Genomic DNA, 24,570 nt, shown 5'->3' with positions numbered 1-24,570 from the left:
GAAAGCATTAATCCAGAGAGAGAGAGAGAGAAAAAGAGAAGAAATATTATAAACACAGCAAATCCAATTTTAAACAAATCAGTAGCCGCATTCAATATACACAGAAATGTAATTATTTAACCCCTTCAATGCCAAACTCCAGCTTCTAAATGGAGGTTTAGTGAAGTTGTGTCACAAAAGCACTATTAAAAAGAGACCTCACCAGATTAAAAATAATGTATAAATTATACATCTTTACAGCCACGGAATCACACAGTGAAATAGTTTGGAGAAATCGATCATGGTATCAGAAGCCAGCTGATCGAACGCCACTAGTAGCAGATGAGGATGATGTTGTGTTTGGTAACCAGACACTAGTGCAAATCATTGTATTGGCATGGGCTTAAAAGTGAAAATCATCTTCATTTTGACTCAAAAATGGATGTTTAGTAAAACTAATGAGTGCTCGAAGGTCGATTACTTCTTCATGAATTGGAATCAGTGCTAGGGAAAACACCAGTAGTTCAGGCTCTAAATGAGAGCATCAAGCACTCCCAACTCTACATATTAAACACTCCCAGGGCAGGTGCAGCACAGGTTAGAAACAGAGTAAAGCTCCCCCTACCCTGCTCAGCAAGTGATTAGATTCAAACACAAACTTACTTTGACTGCAGGCAGCAGTTTCAATTTGATCTGAGGTTTGTCAGGGAGGTCTGTGGGATGCCCACTAACCAGAACCAGGACCTCAATACACTGCAAGACACTGCTATTTGTAAATGGAGCATGATGCTCAGGCATGGCTATGGAACTATTTATTAAACACTCTGAACAAAGTAGGGAACATCTCTCAGTGATAAATTTGATTAAAGAAGTACAGTCCTGTAACAGTCCAGGATAGTTTTGTTTGAAATTAAAATTGCATTCTGGGACTGGGTGCTGCAGTGGGCTTAACGTTGACTTGTCACCTCTGACCTGGATTAAAAACTAGTCCAGACAGATGGGATAAAATTCTCCCTCATCTGCCTGCTGTAAGAGTTCCTATGTGAAATGAGTTTGTCAGTCTCAATCTACTTCCTTAATGGCCCACAGACCAAAACTGTTCCTAATTTGGCAATTTCACTCAAAGGCTACAGGATCGCTACTGAGAGAAATGGAAACATTGACACCCTTGACATGGGACAATGTAGAGAGCATTTTACTCTACATTAAACCCATGCAATACCTGCCCCGGCAGTATTTGATGGGGCAGTGTGTAGTGGGAATTTTACTCTGTATTTAACGCAAGCTGCAACTGCTCTGGGAAAGGATGCTTTACAATGGAAAGTGTTTCATGCCCTAGCACAAACATTCATTACCAAAGAGAAGCATTTTAAAAAGTTATTCTGTATAGTGTCTAGCTTTCACTTCCAGAAGCTGGAACAAATACTTTTGGGAATTGTTGTTCGGCAGAGTATTTGATGGCAGTTAAGGGGATAAACCATTTCTAACTACAAACATGAAACACAATGAGACAGTACACAAGAACATGATCAACACCATCAATTCTTAAATATACATGTTTAGTCACTGTACCATTACTAAAATCACAGAGGCTGCCCAGGAGTAATCAGAAGAGCAAGCAGTAGTGCTGTCACTGGGTTTTCAGTGCAGTATAGCAGCGGGTATGTGAAATTTTCGTCTCTAGTTGAACTGAAAACATATACGCGTCTTTAACTATGTTAAATAAACCTAGTCACAACACTGCAGGAGATTATAATACGGTAACCCTTTTGAGTTCAGAAGGATGCTCAGCTTTCGAAATGCAGACCTCATTTTGGCTCCCCATGTGAAAAACTAAACATTTGAACATTTTAGTGCCCAATAACTAGTGCATTGATGTGTTCTGTAGCAGACCAGCTGAATACTGCTTAACGCAGAACCACCAAGTTGCATCTCAACCCATTGGTCAGCAAAGGTTGTTGAGAGTTTGAAATAACGTACTATTTGGAAGAGAGGCAGAAAACAATCTTCACCACCTTCACAAAACAGCAGTAACAATAAAATTAAAAAATAAGCTTCTGTTCGACACCGAGGGGGAACCGTCATCCTCAAAAGGGTTAACCCTGGTTAGTTGGTCTGTAAGTGAATACCTGCGGCCCTGGCTTGCAATGCCACGAATGCAAAGACAGTCAGAATCAGAGCGAAGACGATGAAGGTGACGAGGCGGGAAAAAAATAAATAAAATAATGTAGAGGCTTAACACACATGCACCCAAAGCATCAACATGTCATGCAAAGCTGAAGCAGAGCTCTAAAGTGTGGCCGAACTACCCGCTCACCACAGATCCAAAAACTCGACCCAATTCAAAGGCTACGCTGGGATTCACAGGAAAGGATATGAATGGTATTGGGAGCTCAGGTCCACAAACTGAAGCCCCAGAGTTTTAAAATCGAATCAATCCAGCCCAGTGTTTTGTCCAGGGGCATAAACCCAACTAATATCTCTGCATAAGGGCAGCTATGAGGATGGAGCACAGGTTGCACCAAGGAGAAAAGGAATGCAAGAATCATTCTGCAATTCTCACAGCGAGCTCCTGATTTCAAGTCGTAACACCATAAGCAGTCACCAAGTGGAAGCCAGGTGCAATACAGGGATGATAGTTTCACTTTAAGGGGGCTCTTTCAAGCACTGTATGGAAGCTGCAATAACTGATAAGAGTCCAGAAAATGAAGGAAACCAGCACCAAATCCCAGATCAGCCACCAAGTCACAACATGACTGGCCAACAATGGCTCCCAATGACGCACAAAGCAGGACAGCTGCCAAGGTGCAAGGGAATGAGGCCACAAACAGGCACAGGTTGTATTAAGAGCAACACTGATTCATGTCATCAGTACAGGGGACCAGTGGCCTGGTACAGTTACTGAAACCCAATATAGGAAGCTGTGTTAATAATTGCCAAAAATGCTTCATCAGGTTGCATGAGTAGATTTCAAAGTGAGCCCTTGAGACTACTGCTCATGAAATGGCAACTTTAGAAGCACATCACGATTTCCAAGATGCACAACTCACTTCCCACACTGTATCTGCCCCACACGCAGCACTGCCCCATTTCTACATTGTATAAATGAATTTCATATTAATATGCTTTTACAGGAATCAACCACTTTTTCCACTCGGGAGTCACTTGTTGCCATTATGAAACACGTCCACATTAGGTACAACAGGAATTAGATGCTGGGCAAGGCTCCCTCTAGACTGTTCCTTTACCCGAACTTCAGGAGAGGGAGCCCTAAACCACCAAGGTGACATTTTCCCCATCCTTCTAGCCTATGAGATTGGCAAATTGTAGGCAGTTTTGTGCCGAGAAACCATGTGTTCTAATATCTGAACTGAGACAAGTACCCTGAGCCAATCTGCACTGGATACAAATCCAAGGCCTGAGGTGAAAGGACATGGGCAAACTTGTATCACCCTTCCCTGTTTTTCCCAGAAAGATGTTTGATATAGAGATCGGTACAAGGCCCTACCATCATAATGCACTTTAGCAAACCAAAAAATGTAGCTCCTGCTCACTTCAGTCAAGTAGATTATTTTGAACAGCTGTCTGCTTTCTGGCATTTATTCTCCTGAAATGGGTTCTGAAAGGAACACTAACTCTATTCTAAAGAAGTTGATGCTCATGATGGAAGGTGTCATCAACAGTGCGAACGTGCAGCACTTGCTTAGCAATAACCTGCTCAGTGGCGCTCAGTTTGGGTTCTGCCAGGGCCACTCAGCTCCTGACCTCATTACAGCCTTGGTTCAAACATGGACAAAAGAGCTGAACTCTGGAGGTGAGGTGAGAGTGACTGCCTTTGACATCAAAGCAGCATTTGACAGAGTATGGCATCAAGGAGCCCTAGCAAAACTGAAGTCATTGGGAAGCAGGGGGAAAACTCTCAGCTGGTTGGAGTCATACCTAGTACAAAGGAAGATGGTTGTGGTTGTTGGAGGTCAATCATCTCAGCTCTAGGACATAACTGCAGGAGTTCCTCAGGGTAGTACCCTAAGCCCGACGATCTTCAGCTGCACAATGTTCAGCACCTTTCACGACTCCTCAGATACTGAAGCAGCTTGTGCCCATATGCAGCAAGACCTGGACAATATCCAGGATTGAGCTGATAAGTGGAAAGTAACATCTGTGCCACACAAGTGCCAGACAATGACCATCTCCAACAAGAGACATTCAATGGCATTAAGATAGCTGAATCCCCCACTATCAACATCCTAGGGGTTACCATTGACCAGAAACTGAACTGGAGTAGCCATATAAATACTGTGGCTACAAAAGCAGGTCAGAGGCTAGGAATCCTGCGGCGAATAAGTCACCTCCTCACTCCCCAAAGCCCGTCCACCATCTACAAGGCACAAGTCAGGAGTGTGATGGAATATTCTCCACTTGCCTGGATGGGTGTAGCTCCAACAACACTCAAGAAGCTCAACACCAACCAGGACAAAGCAGCCCACTTGACTGGCACCCCGTCCACAAACAATGACTCCCTCCACAACTGACGCACAGTGACAGCAATATGTACCATCTACAAGATGCACTGCAGCAATGCAACAAAGGTCCTTAGACAGCACCTTCCAATCCCGCAACCTCTACCAACTAGAAGGACAAGGGCAGCAAATGCATGGGAACACCACCACCTGCAAGCTCCCCTCCAAGTCACACGCCATCCTGATTTGGAACGACATCGCCGTTCCTTCAATGTTGCTGGGATAAAAATCCTGGACTCCCTTCCTAAAAGAACTGTGGGTCTACCTACCCCACATGGACTGCAGTGGTTCAAGAAGGCAGCTCACCACCACCTTCGCAAGGGCAATTAGGGATGGGCAATAAATGCTGGCCTAGCCAGCGATGCCCACGTCGCATGAATGAATAAATAGAATCCAGATTGGGTCTGAACTGGTTCAATATTTGAGGATGAACACAGATCCTCAGATGAAAAGTTTCCTGCAGCTGAATTGAGACAAACTTTTTTTTTAAAAAAGAGAACACCACAGGTAAGCCACATCTTGGGCCAGGATACTGTTAATGCAGCTCTGCTGTCAGCTAGTAGTTGTGCGAGTGCTGACCAGGGAAATTCAGCTGTTTCTCTCCTCAACCTCAGTAGAAGCCACTCAAAAATGTGATCTAGATTAAAGATACAGCCTACATCAGTACATAGTAATGTCACTAGGCCACCAATTAATCTATTCCAGTTCTGACTGAACCTGTTTAGTACGAGGCCTTCCTGCACACTGCTTCATGTCGCGACAAGCAGAGAGCTAGCTAGAAATCAAGTGCGCAAAATGATACAAAAGCCTTCCCTTTATGGCGACTGGGCCATTTCATCAGCTTCTTCCAATTTTAACTTCAACTCTTGATGTTAGATCTGCAACACTACTCATTTCTTTCAGTGGGATGGGGGAGGGAGGTGTGGAAAACCATTTAGATACCCCATTCATTGGGAGCAGTGCAGTATTTCCCATTTTGAATATCAGCGTCAGCATTAAACTCTTTCAGGTCAGCTACATCCAGGCTAGATGTTAAGCAAAGTACCTATAATATTGTCGCAACTTCAGAAGAACATTCCATTCGGCTCTGAGTGACCTTTCCTCCTTCAGCCATGCCGTGGTCGCCATGACGCTGCCAATGTTATTCCTAGTACGGGACATGTTTGTCCAAGTATATGTAGCCACACCTCTGTCAATGCGATACTATGGGACCATACTAAATGACAATGGTCAGGGTGACAGCAAGAAGTCCTTGTTTGTTGTTCAGCAGCTTCCCACTCATAGCACAGATTGGAGGAAACCACAGCCAGGACTTCAACATTGACTCTCCAATATTCTACCCTGGAGCCCAAAACTTGAAGAGACATCGTACCATCTCTTAGGTGCAAACCAGCTCTTTGGATTAGGTGAGATTACCATCAGGGTTTGCTCTGCACTTATGGGTGTACTTGACATTTAGTGGTACAAAATGGTGTAGCAGTTGTTTGGCAGTTGAATCCACGTGTAGCAGTGGGCCTCCTACTGGTAAAATGGGCAACATGGGCAAGGAAATCTTAAGCTGATTACCACACTCCCTCAACTGATGAATCAGTGCTCCATGTTGAATACCACTTGGAAGAAGCTCTGAGGCTAGCAAGGGCACAGAAAGTTCTCTGGGTGGGGGACTTCAATGCCCAGCAAAGTGGCTCAGCAGCGCCACTATTGATTGAGCTGGCCGAGTCCTGAAGGACATATCTGCCAGACTGGGCCTGCAGCAGGTGGTGAGGGAACGAACAAGAGGGAGAAACCTACAGTATCAGGAGGAGTGACCACTGCACAGTACTTGCGGAGATGAAGTCTTGTCTCCACGCTCAGGATACCCTCAATGTTGCGTGGCATGACCAATGTGCCAAATGGGACAGAACAGAGCTAGCAGCTCAAAACTGGGCATCCATGAGGTTCTGTGGACCATCATCAGCAGAATTGTATTCAACCACAATCTGTAACCTCATGGCCTGGCATATCCCCCACTCTACCGTTACCATAAAGCCAGGAGACCAACCCTGGTTCACTGAAGAGTGCACCAATGATTAGCACCAGGCATACCTCAAAATGAGGTGCCAATCTGGTGAAGATATATACATGCATGCTAAACAGCTGAAGCAGCATGTTATAGATACAGCTAAGTGATCCCATGATCAGTGGATCAGATCAAAACTTTGCAATCCTGTCACATCCAGTCGGGAATGTGGTGGACAATTAAACAACTAACAGAAGCAGGAGGCTCCAAAAACATCCCCATCCTCAATGATGGGGAGAAGCCCAGCACATCAGTGCAAAAGACAAAGCTGAAGCATTCGCAATGATCTTCAGAAGTGCCGAGTTGATGATCCATCTTGGCCGCCTCCTGAAATCTCCAGCATCACAGATGCCAGTCTTCAGCCAATTCGTTTCACTCATCAACATCGCTAATCAAGAAACTGCTGAAGGCACTGGATATTGCAAAGGCTATGGGCCCTGACAAGATCCCAGCTGTAGTAAAGACTTGTGGTCCAGAATTAGCCATGCCCCTAGCCAAGCTGTTCCAGTACAGCTACGACACTGGCATCTACCCAACAATGCGAGAAATAGGTCCAGGTATGTCCAGCCCACAAAAAACAGGACAAATCCAACCTGGCCAATTACTGCCCCAACAGTCTATTCTCAATCATCAGCAAAGTGATGGAAGGGGTCATCGACAGTGCTATCAAGCAGCACTTACTCAGCAATAACCTGCTCACTGATGTTCAGTTTGGATTCTGTGAGGGCCACTCAGCTCTTGACCTCATTACAGCCTTGGTCTAACCATGAACAAAACAGCTGAACTCCAGAGGTGAGGTAAAAATGACTACCCTTGATATTGAGGCAGCATTTGACCGAGTGTGACATTGAAGATCCCTAGCAAAATTGAGGTCAATGGGAACCAGTGGGAAAACTCCACTGGTTGGAGCTATATGTAGCACAAAGACAGAGGTTGCGGTTGTTGGAGGCCAATCACCTCAGCCGCAGGACATCACTGCAAGAGTTCCTCAGGGTAGTGTCCTAGGCCCAACCATCTTCAGCTGTTTCATCAATGACCATCCCTCTGACATAAGGTCAGAACTGGGGATATTCGCTGATGACTGCACAATGCTCAGCACCATTCGCAACTCCTCAGATACTGAAGCAGTCCGTGCCCAAGAAAAGTGGTGGAAGCAGAGTCTTTGAATATTTTTAAAGCAGAGGTAGATAGTTTCTTGATAAACAAGGGGGTGGAAGGTTATTGGGGGTAGGTGGAAATGTGGAGTAATCAGTTCAGCCATGAACTTACTGAATGTCAGAGCAGGCTCCAAGGGCCGAGTGGTCTACTTCGGCTCCTAATTCGTATGCCCACATGCAGCAAGACCAGGACAACATTCAGGATTGGGCTGATAAGTGGCTAGTAACATTCGCATCACACATGTGCCAGGCAATGATCATCTCCAACAAGAGAGAATCTAACCAACTCCCCGTGACGCTCAACGGCATTATCATCGTTGAATCTCCCCTATCAACATCCTGGGGGTTACCATCGAGCAGAAAATTAACTGGACCAGCCATATAAATACTACGGCTACAAGAGCAGGTCAGAGGTTGGGAATTCTGCAGCGAGTAACTCACCTCCTAACTTCCCAATGCCTGTCCATCATCTACAAGGTAAAAGTCAGGAGTGTGATGGAATACTCCCACTTGTTTGGATGAGTACAGTTCCCACAAGACTCAAGAAGCTCGACACCATCCAGGAAAAAGGCAGCCCTCTTAATCAGCATCCCACTTATCACCTTAAACATCCGCTCCCTCTACCACTGGTACACAATGGCAGCAGTGTATACACTGCAGTAACTCATCAAGGCTCCTTCGACAGCAGCTTCCAAACCCGCGATATCTACTGTCTAGAACAAAGGCAGCAGGCAAATGGGAATGTCATCACCTGCAAGTTCCTGTCCACATCACCTTGACTTGAAACTATAGCGCTGTTCCCTCACTGTCACTTGGTCAAAATCCTGGAACGCTCTTCCTAACAGCACCATGGGCATACCTACACCGCATGGACTGCAGCGGTTCAAAAAGGCAGCTCACCACCACCATTTCAAGGGGAATTGGGGATGGACACTATATGCTGGCTTTGCCAGCAATGCTTAAACCCCATGAACGAATTTTAAAAAAATCAAATTCGACAATAGACCAACATGAAACCTTGTCTATTCCCCCAGTGGTCAGTAATCATAAATGGAACACCCCTTTAGAGCCCGAAACATAAATCTGTTTCAACAGAGTAGCAGAAAAGCAGATTAAAAATCAGGTGTTTGCAGGTTAAATCCAGATTAGTAAACTGGCTTTAATTATAGAAGTGTAGTCCATTGGAGCCTGCAGAGAGCACCGGAGACAAGTGGCAAAGCAGTTAGCCAATTCAACACCCCTCAGAATGCAGAGAGAGAACTAAATCAGTGACACACATACCTTGACGTGGGGAGACTGCATTTTCTGATACAGTTCCAGTGAATAATGGTGAAGCCACATTTCAACAAGGATCTGTCAACAAATAATGATAAGGAAAGTCAAAGGCAAAGAAGTATCATTTAGACCATCCCTTCAGTACCAACTCTCCCATCCAAGCACATTTCAAAAGCTCATGTTTTTGCCGAGTAGCCAATCTGGCACATTATTTTAAACATTTTTCACTTCTTAATATATACTGGCTTTAAATGCACTTTACCAGTTTAAATCTAACTGCCTCTGCTCCTACTTTCCCAGCATATTATAGAATATTCTATTCAACAAGGTTCAGTAAGAGTGTGGGGCACAGGGCATGGCCAGCCTACTGATAAACTCCAGCTCACACAACTGACTGATAATTTCTACTCATTCCTCTCCTGAAAGTGATGACCCTCATTGGGGTAAAGTTCCACCAATACATGCTGAGCCCGATCCTGTTCACACCCAGTATTCACATACACACATCCCTTTCCTAAAGTTGTGGGATAAGATCAAGGATTTTCCTGTTCTTTATGGTTCAGCACCAAACCATACTGGATTCAAAAGTTGGCTGGTATACGCACTAAATGAGTAATGCGAGCCATCCAAAGAGGAGATAACTCAGGTACAGACTAGGCACATTCCTACCAGCAGGAAAGAAAGGGCATCCAAAGCTGTAGCTCCCTGGATGACTAAAGGCATAAAGATTAAAATGAAACAGCTAAAGGAGGTTTATGATAAACATTGGATTCATAATTCAGCAGAGGTATAGCTAAAGTACCAAATGAGTATATTGCATCTGCCTTCACTAAAAGAGGATTCTCCCAATGTCACAGTAAAATGAGGTGGCAGTAGAAAAATTGGATAGGATAAAAATGAAGAGGGGGGACTTAAAAAGGTTGGCAGACCTCCAAATAGAAAAGTCTCCCAGCCTGGATGGGATACATCCTAAGTTGCTGAGGGAAGTAAAGGTGAAAATTGCAGAGGCTTTGGCCATAACCTTCCAATCCTCCTTAGATATGTGGGAGGTGTCAAAGGACTGGACGATTGTAAATGTTACACCCCTGTTTAAAAAGCGGGAGAGGCATAAACCCAGAAATTACAGGTCAGTCAGTCAGGTCGTGGAGAAACTTTTAGAGACATTAATCTGGGACAAAATTAATTTGCACTTGAAAATGCTTGGGTTAATAAATGAAAGCTTGCGAAAACTTTCTTAAAGGCAAATTGTATTTACCTAACTTGATTGAGTTCCTTGATGAAATAACAGTGTGGATGAGTGCAGTTGAAGTTGTATATAGAGTCATAGAGTTATATAGCACAGAAACAGGCCCTTTGGCCCATCGTGTCTGTGCCAGCCATCAAGCACCCAACTATTCTAATCCCATTTTCCAGCACTTGGCCCATAGCCTTGTATGCTATGGCATTTCAAGTGCTCATCTAAATACTTCTTAAATGTTGCGAGGGTTCCTGCCTTTACCACCTCTTCAGGCAGTGCGTTCCAGATTCCAACCACCCTCTGGGCGAAAAACTTTTTTCATCAAATCCCCTCTAAACCTCCTGCCCCTTACCTTAAATCTATGCCCCCAGTTATTGACCTCTCCGGTAGGGGAAAAAGTTTCTTCCTATCTAACCTATCAATGCCCCTCATAATTTTGTATACCTCAATCAGGTCCCCCCTCAGCCTTCTCTGCTCTAAGGAAAACAACCCAAGCCTCATCAGTCTCTCTTCATAGCCGAAATGTTCCAGCCAAGGTAGCATCCTGGTGAATCTCCTCTGCACCCTCTACAGTGCAATCACATCCTTCCTATATTGTGGTGACCAGAACTGTACACAGTACTCCAGCTGTGGCCTAACTAGCGTTTTATACAGCTCCATCATAACCCCCCTGCTCTTGTATTCTATGCCTCGGATAATAAAGGCAAGTCTCCCATATGCCTTCCTAACCACCTATCTACCTGTGCTGCTGCCTTCAGTGATCCATGGACAAGTACACCAAGGTCCCTCTGACCTTCTGCACTTCCTAGGGTCCTACCATCCATTGTGTATTCCCTTGACTTGTTAGTCCTCCCAAAATGCATCACCTCACACTTCTCAGGATTAAATTCCATTTACTACTGCTCTGTCCATCTTACCAGCCCATCTATGTCGTCCTGTAATCGAAGGCTTTCCTCCTCACTATTTACGATACCATCAATTTTCATGTCACCTGCGAACTTACTGATCATACCTTCTTTATTCATGTCTAAATCATCAATGTACACTACAAACAGCAAGGGTCCCAGCACCGATCCCTGTGGTACACCGCTGGTCACAGGCTTCTACTCGCAAAAACAGCCCTCGACCATTACCCTATGTATGGACTTTCAAAAAGGCATTTGATGAAGTAACACATATTTTCTGATTTGTTATTAAAATTGAAGCCTATGAGATTAAGGGGACAGTGGCAGGTAGATACAAAATTGCCTGATGGACAGAAATGAGAGAGCACTGGTGAATGGCTGTTTATAAGACTAGAGGGAAGTATACAGTAGTGTCACCTAGGGGTCAGTATTAGCACCACTGTTTCTTTCAATATATATTAATGATCTGGATTTGGATATACAGGGCATCATTTCAAAGCTTGCAGATGACACAATGCAGTAAACAATGGGGAGAATAGTAACAGACGGGTGAAATGGGCAGAAACACAGATGAAATTTAGTGTCGGAAAGTATGAAATGATTCATTTTGGTTGGAAGAATGTGGAGAGGCAATATGAACTAAATGGTACAATTTTCAAGAGGGTGCATGAACCCTCTTGACCTGTGGGTATATTTACACAAGTCTTTGAAGGTGGTAGGACAAGTTATGGAGGCTAATACAAAGCCACATAGAATGCTTAGCTTTATAAATAGAGGCATTGAGTACAAAAGCAAGGAAATTACGGTGAACCTTCATAAAACACTAGTCAGGCTGCAGCTGGAGTATTGTGCTCAATTGTGGGCTTCACACTTTTGGAAGGATGTAAAGGCTTCAGAGAGGGAGCAGAGGAGATTTGCTCGAATGGTAAAAGGAATGAAAGATTTCAGTTACATGGAGAGACTGGATTGAAGCTGGGATTGTTGTCCATAGAGCACAGGAGGTTAAGGGAAAATTTTATAGAGGTCTTCAAAATCATGGAGGGTTCTGATTGAGTAAATAAGGAAAAACTGTTTCCAGCTGCAGAAGGGTCAGTAACCAGAGGACATAGATTTAAGGTGATTGGCAAAAGAACCAGAGGCGACATGAGGAAAAAGTTTGATATGCAATAAGTTATGATCTGCAGCACACAGCCTGAAACGGAAGTAAAAGCAGATTCAATGACAATTTTCAAAAGGGAATTAGATAATTACTTGAAAAAGAAAAATCTACATGGTTATGGGGAAAGCGGAGAGTGGGACTAATTAGATAGCTCTTTCAAAAACCCGGCACAGGCACAATGGGCTGAATGGTCTCCGTCTGTGCTCTACCATTCAATGATTCTGTGAACAGAACCATTTTCCACCAACATTTGGACCTGGTTCTGATTCCAGCCTAGTACACCAGGATGAAAGGCTCCTCCGTGGGCTAGCTGAAAGGGATGACTTTGGTCAGTCTCAAGCCTGCTGATAATGGGTACCTAGCAGTTGCACTTCACAAGACTGTTCTAGTGCTATGCTAACTTGGCAAACTCAGCAGAAGCTTCAGATTGATGATGTGGGAAAGGGAATGATGCCACTCTTGTGGAGTAGAGGGTCCGCTTCAACAACTGGACCGAAGAAAAACTAATTGACACCTTGCATTTATATAAAACCTTTAATAGAAAAGCATTCTGAGGTACTTCACAGACGGATGATGAGATTAAAGCGGTTACTGAAACAAAGCAGGTAATGAGAGGTGTGACCAAAAGCTTGACCAAAGAGGTGGGTTTTAAAGGAGGAAAGGGAGCTGCAGGGGTTAGAGGGAAGGAGTTCCAGTACAGAGCTTAGACAGCTGAAGGTACGTCTACCAATGGTGGAAGTAAGGGACAGCGGTGCACAGAAGTCCAGAGATAGAAGACTGGAGAGTTGGCACGGGAGGTGTGATGGGAAGAGGTCATGAAGAGATTTAAATATGAAGATTAGAATTTGATGGACTGGGAGCCAATGTAGGTCAGTGAGCACAGAGTTGGTGGATGAATGGGACTTGGTTCGAGTTAGAATACAGGCAGCAGAGTTTTGGATGAGTTGAAGTTTAGAGAGGGTGGAGGATGGGAGGCTGGCCATGAGAGCATTATAAAAGTCATGGCACAAAGTGACAAAAGACATGGATAAGGGTTTCAGAGTTAGAGCGATGCTAGAACAGTGGAAATAGGAAGACTTTATGATAGCGTGGATCTGGGGCTAGCTTTGGGCCGAATAATACCAAACTTGAGAGCTGATTTGCGAAGGCTTGAGGCAGACTGTTTGTAAACAAAATGCAAACTGTTCCTTACCTCAGAAGTAATATCCATTACTCTGACCAGGAAAGAAACATAGAAAAACAAACTATTCCAGCAAGCGTGACACAGAACTCAAACACAAACAAGAAATTCTGGAAATACTTAGCAGGTCTGGCAGCATCTGTGGAGAGAGAAGCAGAGTTAATGTTTCAGGTCAGTGACTCTTCATCAGAACTCAAAATTCACTTTTACCTGAAGCAATGTTTCTGATCTCCAGATTTCCTGTGCAGCCGGATCTGTATTCACGGAGGGCTGATGCGATATATGACGCTTCAGTAGGCTAGTGTGGGGCCCACCATAGGAGGTGAATGGCACACTCTGAGTTCTGCCAGGAATCAAAATGCAATGGAATTGGACAGTGAGTTATACATAGATGTTTTCTGTATTAAAAGGAATAAACAAAAATTCCCAGAGTACAGAGTATACGAAAGATAAATATTTAAAGAATCCTCCTCCCCCAGCACCCTGTGTAACTAGTTATCTCTACTGAAGTTAATCCAGCTCCCACACTCACTAACCCCTTGTTATTGACTACATCTACATATGTTAACCGAGCCCTCTCACATGGTCACTCAATAAACCTGCTGTATCAGTACAGTGTTATTGACTATCTATAGATGTTATTCCACCTCCCTCACACGGTCACTCAGAAACCCCTCCCCTCGCTGTGTTATTGGCTGTATTTCTTCAGTTGTCAACCTAAATCCCTTACACTGTCAGTCAGTAACCCCTCTCCCTGACACCCAGTTTGATAGACTTTATCTTTACTGATGTTCATCCAGATAAATGCTCATGAGTCGCCCAACCAAGTCCTCCTCAATAACATCAACACTCGGCAGACACATAAAAGTATCCCCTCCCAAATGTACTGAAGGGAACCTATACAGAGTGACAGGCAGAAACTGAATAATAAAGGAAAAAAGCGGTTAGCATTATCTTTGTCCCAGAAACACCCAATGCAATTACGGCAAGAGAGAATTGAGACACACACCTCGGCGTTGGTGGAGAGACGGCGCCACATGCATTCAAGAATGGCGATGGTGGCACATTCCCCTCTATTGGAAGGAAGTATTTCAGGTACCTGTCCACCAAGATGAAATAGGCACTGTCTGAGGTGCTGAACAACTGCCCTGGTGGGCAATTCTGTAACAAGAGAGCACTATTGAGAGCACAGGGAACATAACCCAGGAAGCCCAGCCCCTTGAAGACTGTGTGAAGCCTGTAAATCTACCAAACAGTTCTATGAAGCACATGTTCCTCAATGCTCCCAAAAAGTTAACGGCAGCAAAACCATTGAATCATCATTCTTATGGTCTACATTTGCAATCGCAACCCTCACTTTCAAATATTTATTACTGTCATCGAAATGAGTGCAACTAAAGACAAAATACTTTCAACAACAATTTGTATTTATATACCATCTTTAATGTATTAAAATATCCCTAAGGGGCTTCACAGAAGCAAATTTGAAACCAAATTGCCTAAGGAGATATTAGGACAGATGACCAAAAGCTTGATCAAAGAGTTAAGTTTTAAGGAGCTTCTTAATAGGAGAGAGGCAGAGGAGTTTAGGGATGAAATTCCAGAGTTTATGGCCTTGGGAGTTGAAGGTATGGCTGTCAATGGCGGAGTGAAGGAAATTGGGCCAGGAGAGCATTGGAATAGTCAAGGCTGGGGGCTGACAAGGCATGGACGAGAGTTTCAGCAGCACATAGGCTGAGGCAGGGACAGAGACAAGCAACGTTAGAGGTGGAAGCAAGTGGTCTTGGTGACAGAACACATATGTGGTTGGGAGCTAAGCTCAGGGTCAAATAGAACACTAAGGTTGCTAGTAGTCTGGTTCAGCTTCAGTGGTCAGGGAAAGGGATAGTCAGTGGCGAGGGAACAGAGTTTGGGGTGAGCTAATGTACACAGGACAACTGGTGAGAAAGGGAAAAATGGTAGTTTTGCATAGTAGGATAATGAAGAGGGGCAGAGCATTTTTCAGACAGGAGGAGGATAAATATAAGATGGAATCAAAGTAAAAAAAACTGCTTTGTCTGGTATGAGACATTAGGAGATTCCTCCAGTTGTTCAAGTCTGCTAAATACATTCAGCTCAGTCACTCATATTAAAGTAAAATGGAGACAAAGGGAGAGAGAAGAAAAAACAGTACATGACTGGTGTCAAACCATAAAGTAAAATAGGACAGCAGCATTCATGGTGTGTGTGTGTAACAGGAAGCTTCGAGGGGGCAGAGGGAGCACAGATAAAATTTGAGTGTTCTATCAATTTGCACATATCTCAAGCTGCAGACACCAACAGACCTTGGTGTTCTAACTTAGAATTTACCACTAATGAGGGAACAGCAGGAGTGAGGTTTGTCTCAATGGAATCAGAAGTTTATGGCTTTGAGCCCCACTCGAGACAGACAGTCCTGGTAAGCTGGAGAGTGCAGCTCCAGCCTCTGAATATTCAGTTGACATCCAGCAGGACATTCACCTACAGCTCTCCACATAAGGAGTCGAGTCAGGCTTCCAATCTGTCCACATTAAAAAAGGACCAGAACATATTTACATTCAGCAGTGGAGGAAATAGGCTGTCTCAAGTACCACTAGGCATGGAAGAGAAGAGGCAACAACACCAAATACTAGAGAGTAGAAGTTAAAGGTATTTACTCAGACTGGCAGGTGGGAAGTGGTATTTCACAGGGGTTGGTACTTAGACCGCTGTTGCTCATAATTTACATTAAATGATTTGGACTCTAGAATGAAAGCACAGTTTACATTTGCAGATTACACCAAATTTGGGGTGTAGTTAACACTGCTAAAGACTGTGACAAAATACAAGCTAATAAACTTACACAACGGGCATGTAAATGGCAAATTAATTTCAATGTAATGGTGCAGTTTTGTAGTAGGAAAAAGGAGGCCACATATTCCTTTGAAAAGAAGGATCTAAATGGTGTAGAGGTGCCAAGGGATTTAGGGGCACAGATTCAAAAGACATTAAAAGTAGCAGCGCAGGTTAAAAAAGCCAACACAAGTGCAAAGTGCTGGGATTCATTTTTTGAGGAATACTATTGAAAACCAGAGAAGTTACGTTAAACTTATATAGAACCTTCTGCGTACAGTTCGTATCTTCATATTATAAAAAGAATATGGAAGCACTGGAGCAAGTACAAAAAAGATTTACAAGGATGATGTGAGGGTACAGCTTTCAGGAAAGATTGATCAGGCTGGAGCTCTTTTCTAGAAAAGACCTCACATCAAACTGATAGCACAAACAGGCCAGTCGACTCAACTAGTCTAAGCTAGCATTGATGCGCTACATGAGCCTCCTCCCACTTATCTTCATCTAACCCTATCAGCATAGATATAAAAGAACACAAGAAATAGGAGCAGGCCCATCGAGCTGGCTCTGCCATTCAAAACTATCACGGCTGATCTTAGGATTCAACTCCACTTTATCGCCTGCTCACCATATCCCTTGATTCTGAGACATCAAAAATCTCTCTATCCCAGCCTTAAATATATTCAACAATGGAGCATCCACAACCCTCTGGGGTAGAGAATTCCAAAGATTCACAACCCTTTGAGTGAAGTCATTGCTCCTCATCTCAGTCCTAACAATACATACCCATCTATTCTTGATCTAACTTCCCCTTAAATGCATCTATATGACTCATCTCAACTATTCCCTGTGGTAGCAAGTTCCACATTCTAACTACTCTGAGTAAAGAAGCTGGTCATGAATTCTCTATTGGATTTATCATCTTATACAAGTGGAAACATCTCTGTCCACTCTAACACCTTCAGAATTTTAAAACTTTGATCAGGTCACCTCTCAAGAGTTCTCTTTCTAGAAAGACAGATAGATTTGCATGCATATAAAATCTTTCACAGCTACAGGATGTGCCAAAGCGCTTTACAGCCAATGAGGTACATAGAACATAGAACAGTACAGGCCCTTCAGCCCACGATGTTGTGCCGAACCTTTAACCTACTCTAGGATCAAACTACCTACATACCCTTCATTCTACTATCATCCATCTACCTATCCAAGAGTCGCTTAAATGTCCCTAATGTATCTGCTTCTACTACCAGCGCTGGCAGTGCATTCCATTTGAAGTGTAGTCACTGTTGTAATGTAAGAAACGTGGCAACCAATTTGTGCACAGCAAACTCCCACAAATAGCAATGTAATGACGGCCAGATAATCTGTTTTTGTGTTGAGGGATAAATATTGGTCAGGACACTGGGGATAACTCCCCTGCTCGCCTTCAAAGAATGCCATGGGTTCTTTTAAGTCAACCTGAGAAAGCAGACAGGGTCTCAGTTTAACGTCTCACCTGAAGGACAGCACCTCCTAGGTATCTGGAACGAGCTGCATGAGGAGATGGTGGAGGCAGGAACAGTAGCGACATTTAAGAGGCATCTGGACAGGTACTTGAATGAGCAAGACATAGAGGGATATGGAATTAATGCAGGCAGGTGGGATTAGTATAGATAGGCATTATGGTTGGCATGGACGCGGTGGGCCGAAGGGCCTGTTTCTATGCTGTACGACTCTAAAAATGCAGCTTTGCATTGTGACCCTTGATTTTTGTGCTCAAGTCAGAGTGGGACTTGAATCCACAACTTTGACTCAGGAGGCGAGAAAGCTACCAACTGAGCCCCAGCATGTTCAGGCTTTCCTGAAAGGTATGACCACGCAGTTCTAATAAATTTTCTTTGCACCTTCTCCAATGTCTCTGTACCTTTTTTTAAAATAACATGGAGACGAGAATTGCGCACAGCACTCCAGAACTGGTCTAACCTCGGTTCTATAAAAGTTTAACAAATTCTCTTTTTCAATTCCATCCCTCGAGAAATAAGCTCACTGCTAGCTTCTATTTTAAAATGGTTGTATTAGTCTACGCTGTTACTTTTAGTGATGTGTATCTATACCCATGGATCCTTTTGCTGTTCTGCCCCATTCAGGCTATTATCTAAGCAGTATGTGGCATCATTATTCTTCCCATGAAAATGTACCACCTCACACTTACCTATACTGAAATTCATTTGCCAATTAAACACCCATTCTCTAAGCTTATTAATGGTTTTCTTTTATTTTGTCACAATCGTCTCTGCATTAACTACACCCCCCTATTTTGGTGTTGTCACAAATTTAGAAATTATACTTCTGATTGCCAAATCTAAATCTTTCATGTAAACCTGACAGAAAACCTAAAAATTATGAAGGGAATCGACAGAGTAGATGTAGAGAAGATATTTTTACTTGTGGGGAATCAGAAACAAGGGCCATAAATAAAACAGTCACTAATAAATCCAATAAGGAATTCAGGAGAAACCTCTTTGCAACCAGGTGTCATATTTAACCCAGAGATGAGCTTCCAACCACATAGCCGCTTAGATCATCACGAAGACCGCCTATTTCCACCTCCATAACATCTCGACTCCACCCCTGCCTCAGCTCATCTGCTGCTGAAACCCTCATCTATGCCTTCGTTACTTCTAGACTTGACTATTCCAACACACTCCTGGCTGGTCTCCCACATTCTACCCTCCGTAAACATGAGGTCACCCAAAACTCTGCTGCCCATGTCCTTACTCGCACCAAGTTTCGTTCCCCCATCACCCCTGACTTAAACTGGCTCCCAGACAAGCAACGCCTTGACTTGAAGATTCTCATCCTCATTTGCAAATCCCTCCTTGGCCTTTCTGCTCCCTATCTCTAAGCTCTTCCAGCCACATAACCCTGAGACATTGGCACTCCTCCAATTCTGGCTTCTTGAGCATCCCTGATTTTAATCACTCCACCTATGGCGGCTATGCTTTCAGCTGCCTAGGCCCCAAGCTCTGGAATTCCCTCTCTAAAGCTCTCTGCCTCACTTTCCCCTTTTAAAATGCTCCTGAAAATCTTTCCCTTTGACCATCTTGCCTAATATTACCATAAGTGGCTTGGTGTCATATTTTGCTTTATAATGCTCCTGTGAAGCACCATGGAGCATTTTGTATTAAAAGCACTATATAAGTAAAAGTTGTTATTCTTATTGAGTGGCGAGAATATGGACCTCGCTACCACATGGAGCAGTCAAGGTAATTAGCACAGATGCTAATAAGGAGAAGCTAAATAAATATATGAGGGAGAATAGAAGGATATGTTGACAGGGCAAGATGCAGTACCACAACAATTTGCACTTATATAGCGCCATTAGCATAATAAAATGCCCCTTGTGCTTCACAGAAGAGTTATCAAACAAAATTTGACAGTGCCACACCAGGAGATATTAGGACAGACAACCAAAAGGTTGGTCAAAGAGGTAAGTTTTAAATAGGGTCTGAATGGAGGAGAGAGGTAGAGGGGCAGAGAGGTTTAGAGAGGGAATGCCACAGCTTAGGGCCTAGGCAACTAAACGATTGGCCACCAATGGTGGAACTGTTAAAATTGGCGATCTGCAAGAGACCAGCACTGGAGGAGTGCAGAGATCTCAGAGGGTTGTTAAACTAGAGGAGGTTACAAAGATAGGAGGGGGCAAGGCCATAGCAGGATTTGAAAACAAGGATAATTTTTTTTTTTTTAATTAAAAGGTGTCGCTGGACTGGGAGCCAAGGTCAATAAGCAGAGAGTAATGGATGATTGGGACTTGGTAATAGTTAGGATATGCTGATATGTGTAGCAAAGTTTTGGATGAGTTCAAGTTTATGCAGAGTGGGAGATGGGAAGCAGGCCACAAGATATTAGGAATAGTCAAGTCTAGAGGTAACAAAGGCATAAAACAGGGTTGCGCCAGAGACGAGCTGAGGTAGGAGTGGAATTGACTGATGTTACGGAGGTGGCAGTAGGGTGGAAGGAGCCTCGTATGGTGCATAAACAGCAGCATAGAGCTGATGATAAATCTGTTTCTGTGTTGTAAAATTCTATGTAATAAGCACAATTAGGATGGAGCTGTCTTGTCTTCGGATGAATTATCAGCTACATGTGGCCAACATGTTACAGCTTAAACACCCTCAAGAGGACATGCCAAACCTGCTGGGTTTAGGCGAAAGGCCCGGGCAGCAGGATTATCTCTGTCCTTTAACCAGTGCTGCCTCACACACAGCAATACCAACTTACCCGTGGTGTGGTGAGGTGCATAGCAAAATTGAAGAGATAGTATTCAAAGGCATCTGGTCACTCAGGTTAAGGAATGCAAACAAGTTTATTTAAAAAGCAGACCTGTCAAAGCCTCCCACTGCCGGTTTATCTCCTGACTGTTATAAAGAGATACACCCGACACAAAGTATTTCACACAATGAAGAGCATTGTCTGTACATTGGTACAATGTTTTAATTAAATAACTGACTCAGTTCTCCAGAAGCAGGCTTTTTCTTTTAAAGAAAAAATTATTCTGCTCAGTAAGCAGAGTATTGTTCACCAGTAAAACTGGATGCTTCAGTTGCCTTAGGAAAGGTCAGGTCAGATCTGGTCTATTTACTATGAAATGTAAAACGACGTTAGCAGATCTGTCAAACAGAGCTGGTGAATCAAACAACTTTATGGCCAATTTTCACACCTCCCAGCCAGGGTTCCTGATCTCCTTTTTGGAGTTTGGCTCCATGGACACCAGCTGCACTCAAGTGCCCATTCTTCATGTACTCCTGGAGACCTGGGGTTCACCTACACAAATCAAAGGTAGCAGGACAAGTTGATAAAGCTGTTAAAGCATACAAGATCCTTGGCTTTATAAACGGAGGTATCGAGTACAAAAGCAAGCAGATCATGCTAATCCTTTATAAATCACCGGTTAGGCCTCAGCTGCAGTCTTGTGTTACATTCTTTAGGTACCACACTTTAGGTAGGATGTCAAGGCATCAGAGAGACTGCAGAAGAGATTTACTAGAATGGTTCCAGGGATGAGGGATTATAGTTATGTGGAGAGACTCGAGAAGCTGGGATTGTTCTCCTTCGAACAGAAGACATTAAGAAGCAGCCACTTCAGAGGGCCTAGCGAGTCAACTTCCAGAGTGTGGGACAGTAATCATATGCAGGCCAGATCCAGCAGGGGCATCTGGTTCTTTCTTGAAGGACATGTGTCAGCCTACTGGTTATTAGTGACAATCTGGTAGCTTTTGTGGTTTCTGTTGCCAGCTGCCAAAAGTTACCAGATTTCATAAATTGCCATGATGGGATTTGAACTCATGACCTCTGGGGTTCTAGTCCAGTATCATAACCACTCCATCAAAATACTCCGAACAGCTTATGAGGGAGTCACCAGACAGCATGAGCAAGAATCCTGATAGGTTTTTGTTCTCAATTTCAGACTACTGATACCAATTAGCACGCTTAGGTATCCCAGCTCAGATAACTGAACGCAGCATAGGCCAGGAATCAAAGTTAGGGCTCTCTGTCTTATGTAGCTCAGTTACACACTGCCGTGAAACATTGTCATCGCCCAAACAGCCATCCTGGGACCTGAAATAACTCACGTTTTGAGTGATAATGCTTACATCTCTTTCTACTAATAAGGCAGCTCAGGATGAGTGCATTGAACCTCAACAGCTGGGAGATCCAGCAGCAGTCAACATTTCCAGCCACTCTGACTAGGGTTCAAGTAATTTTTTTGAAAGATTTCCTCTACAGTAACTGAACCAGAACATACACGACAATCCCAAAGTATAGAAGGAAACAACATAAACTGCAGTAAGGGGAATAAATGGCATCAACTCAGCACTGTTAAACAGAGTCTTCTCCCCCTTAAACAATCTAGTGAGAGGATACTGAGTGAGAGACTGAGATTGGCCAGTCCCGAGAGAGGAAACTGTAGCTTGTTATGATACAGTGGAAAATCTGGTAGGACACCTTCTTGGATTGAAGCTTTCACAGGACCCTGGATTATAAAAACAGACCATGATTAGTAAATGTCGAGATTCTCAAAGAAGCAAGTGTCAAACTCTACATAGTTTACATGTTTACCCTTTACATAAACTTCTGCAACATGAACCTTAACTTTACAAATTACATATATATATGCACACACATATAAATGTACACACACACATTATATATAATATATATAAAATATGGACAGAAAATTCCCCAAGAGACCTCTGGAAACAAAGATGGTGTGTAATTGTGGCAGTAGTAGCAAAAGCTTTTTTAGTTATGTCAAAAGATCATTAAGAACTGTATAGGGCTACTAATGGACACTGCAGACCAAATTCAAACTGATGTTCAAATTATGGCAAAGCTGCCAGCTGACTATTTTGCATCAGTCTATACTCCTGCAGATGATGCTATGTTCCAGAGGAGGGGTGGTCAGTACTGAATAGCATTAATAGAATAGATAGTAACGTCACTTTGAATAGATTAGGGAAATTCAATTGATAGGGCTCCATATCTGGATAATATCTATAAAAGGTTGATTAAAGAGGTGGGACAGGTGCACTGTGAACCCCTGCCCATATCTTCAATAGTTCAGAATTAGGGATAGTTCCTTTAGACGGAAAGCTAGCTCATTTAGTTCCTATCTTCAAAAAAAAAGAGGACAAATCAGAGCCAGGAAACTACAGGCCTATCAGCCTGACATCCATTATTGGGAGGATGCGAGAAGGGATAAGAGATGCCTTTTGCGATTACTGGGAAAGGTAAGGGGCTATGAGAAATTCATAACACAGCTCATGAAAAGATCGGTCATATCTAACAAATACTTTAAAAAAAAAATGAAGTCATTAAGGTCGCAGATGAGGAAATCCAGTAGCTATTGCATACCTGACTTTTTCTGAAAACCTTTGATAAGTCACCTCATACTAGGTTACCCTCACAATTCTATCTTGTGAAGTATCAGTAGAAATTTGAAATACTGGATTAGGAACTGGCTCCAATCCCACAGTTAAAAAGGTTGTAGTTAACAGATGTGGTTCAGCCTGAAGACATGTTACTTGCGGTGTACCCCAGGGATCAGTCCTAGGCCCGATACTCTTCACAGTCTTTATCAATGACTTACAAAGTGGTGTTGGGAGCATTGTAACGAACTTTGCAGATGACACGAAAATCTGTGCAAGGGTTAAGATGGGAGAGGAGTATAATCAAATCCAAAAACATTTAGATGTGCCAGGGGAGTGGGCAACACAATAGCAAACGTTGCTTAATTTAGTTCAATGTAGTGTCATATATGTTGTGTTACGACCAAGGCAGGAGGAGTGCACTGTCTTTTCTAGTTCCACTTCTCCACAAGTCACAACATATATTTAAATGTTTACCCAGTTACTGATAGTTATAGATTCTACTCTTCATCCCAAAATAAAGTACACCAACCAGGTTTCTTTAACAAACAGAATGATCAGATTATAAAACAAGACTTATCCAGTAACGAAGCAAAGCATTAACAGATTGAAATATGAAAGTTCTGGTTTTAAATACCACTAACCACCACCGCACCCCCCCCCCCCTGCCCCACCAAGCAACCAGGCAAAAAAAAATAAAGAAATTCTCTCTGCAGAGATCTTTTACAAAAAAAAGGAATACTTTAGCCAAATACTTGCGTATTCGTGCAGAAAAAAAAGATATGAAGGATGTCAGTTGTCTCTTTTGGTCTGGCATCAGGGTATAAGAAGACAGGTCACTGGGGTCTTTTCAGAGGCAGTTTGTTCTGGAGATGTCGAAAAATAGTCTGGTAGGTTTTCCAGGAGAAATGTGGCATCAGGGGTTTCAGTTATTACACTCTGGATTCGCAGGGCTTTTTCAAAAAGGTAGAGAAAGAGGAGCTGACACACTGGATTTCTCAGGATCTCTTAGAGAGGTGCTGGAAAGATGAGCTGGGGGTTTCTTTTCAGCAGGCTACAAAACAAACTGCTTTTCAACACTGTCCACATCCCAGCTGAAGCAAAACAATACCTCAGAAGTGAACCCACCTCCTGACACTAGTAAATCTTGAAACGTCACTTGTCCGTAAGCATCTCCCCAAGTCACCAAGGTTTCTTTTGTTTATTGAGCTTAAGGCATGTGATATCAGTAAAGGTTGTTTTCAAACAAGATCTCTAAGTATCCTTTCAGTGAACTTTCAACAAAAAAAAGTCCAGCATCTATGAAATCTTCACTCTTCCAAAATGAATCCATTT

The 24,570-nt window shown here is 43.2% G+C and overlaps 1 protein-coding gene across 2 annotated transcripts in view; it reads right to left on the bottom strand.

Annotated features, from left to right (window-relative positions):
• smpd4 (sphingomyelin phosphodiesterase 4) overlaps window positions 1-24,570 on the bottom strand; it is a 70,854-nt gene that overhangs the window by 39,109 nt on the left and 7,175 nt on the right. For both annotated transcript variants that reach the window (XM_068055436.1, XM_068055435.1), the window contains exons 5-9: window positions 22,232-22,340; window positions 20,588-20,640; window positions 14,481-14,632; window positions 13,682-13,814; window positions 8,997-9,068 (exon numbers count right to left, since the gene is read on the bottom strand). In XM_068055436.1, coding sequence (XP_067911537.1) covers window positions 8,997-9,068; window positions 13,682-13,814; window positions 14,481-14,632; window positions 20,588-20,640; window positions 22,232-22,340 — 519 coding nt within the window. The remainder of the gene's footprint in view (window positions 1-8,996; window positions 9,069-13,681; window positions 13,815-14,480; window positions 14,633-20,587; window positions 20,641-22,231; window positions 22,341-24,570) is intronic.

The sequence above is a fragment of the Heterodontus francisci genome, chromosome 23 (genome assembly GCF_036365525.1).
Source record: "Heterodontus francisci isolate sHetFra1 chromosome 23, sHetFra1.hap1, whole genome shotgun sequence".
Classification (NCBI taxonomy): domain Eukaryota; kingdom Metazoa; phylum Chordata; class Chondrichthyes; order Heterodontiformes; family Heterodontidae; genus Heterodontus; species Heterodontus francisci.
Note: the sequence above shows the minus strand (reverse complement) of the source record. Positions and strands in the feature narration are given on the sequence as shown.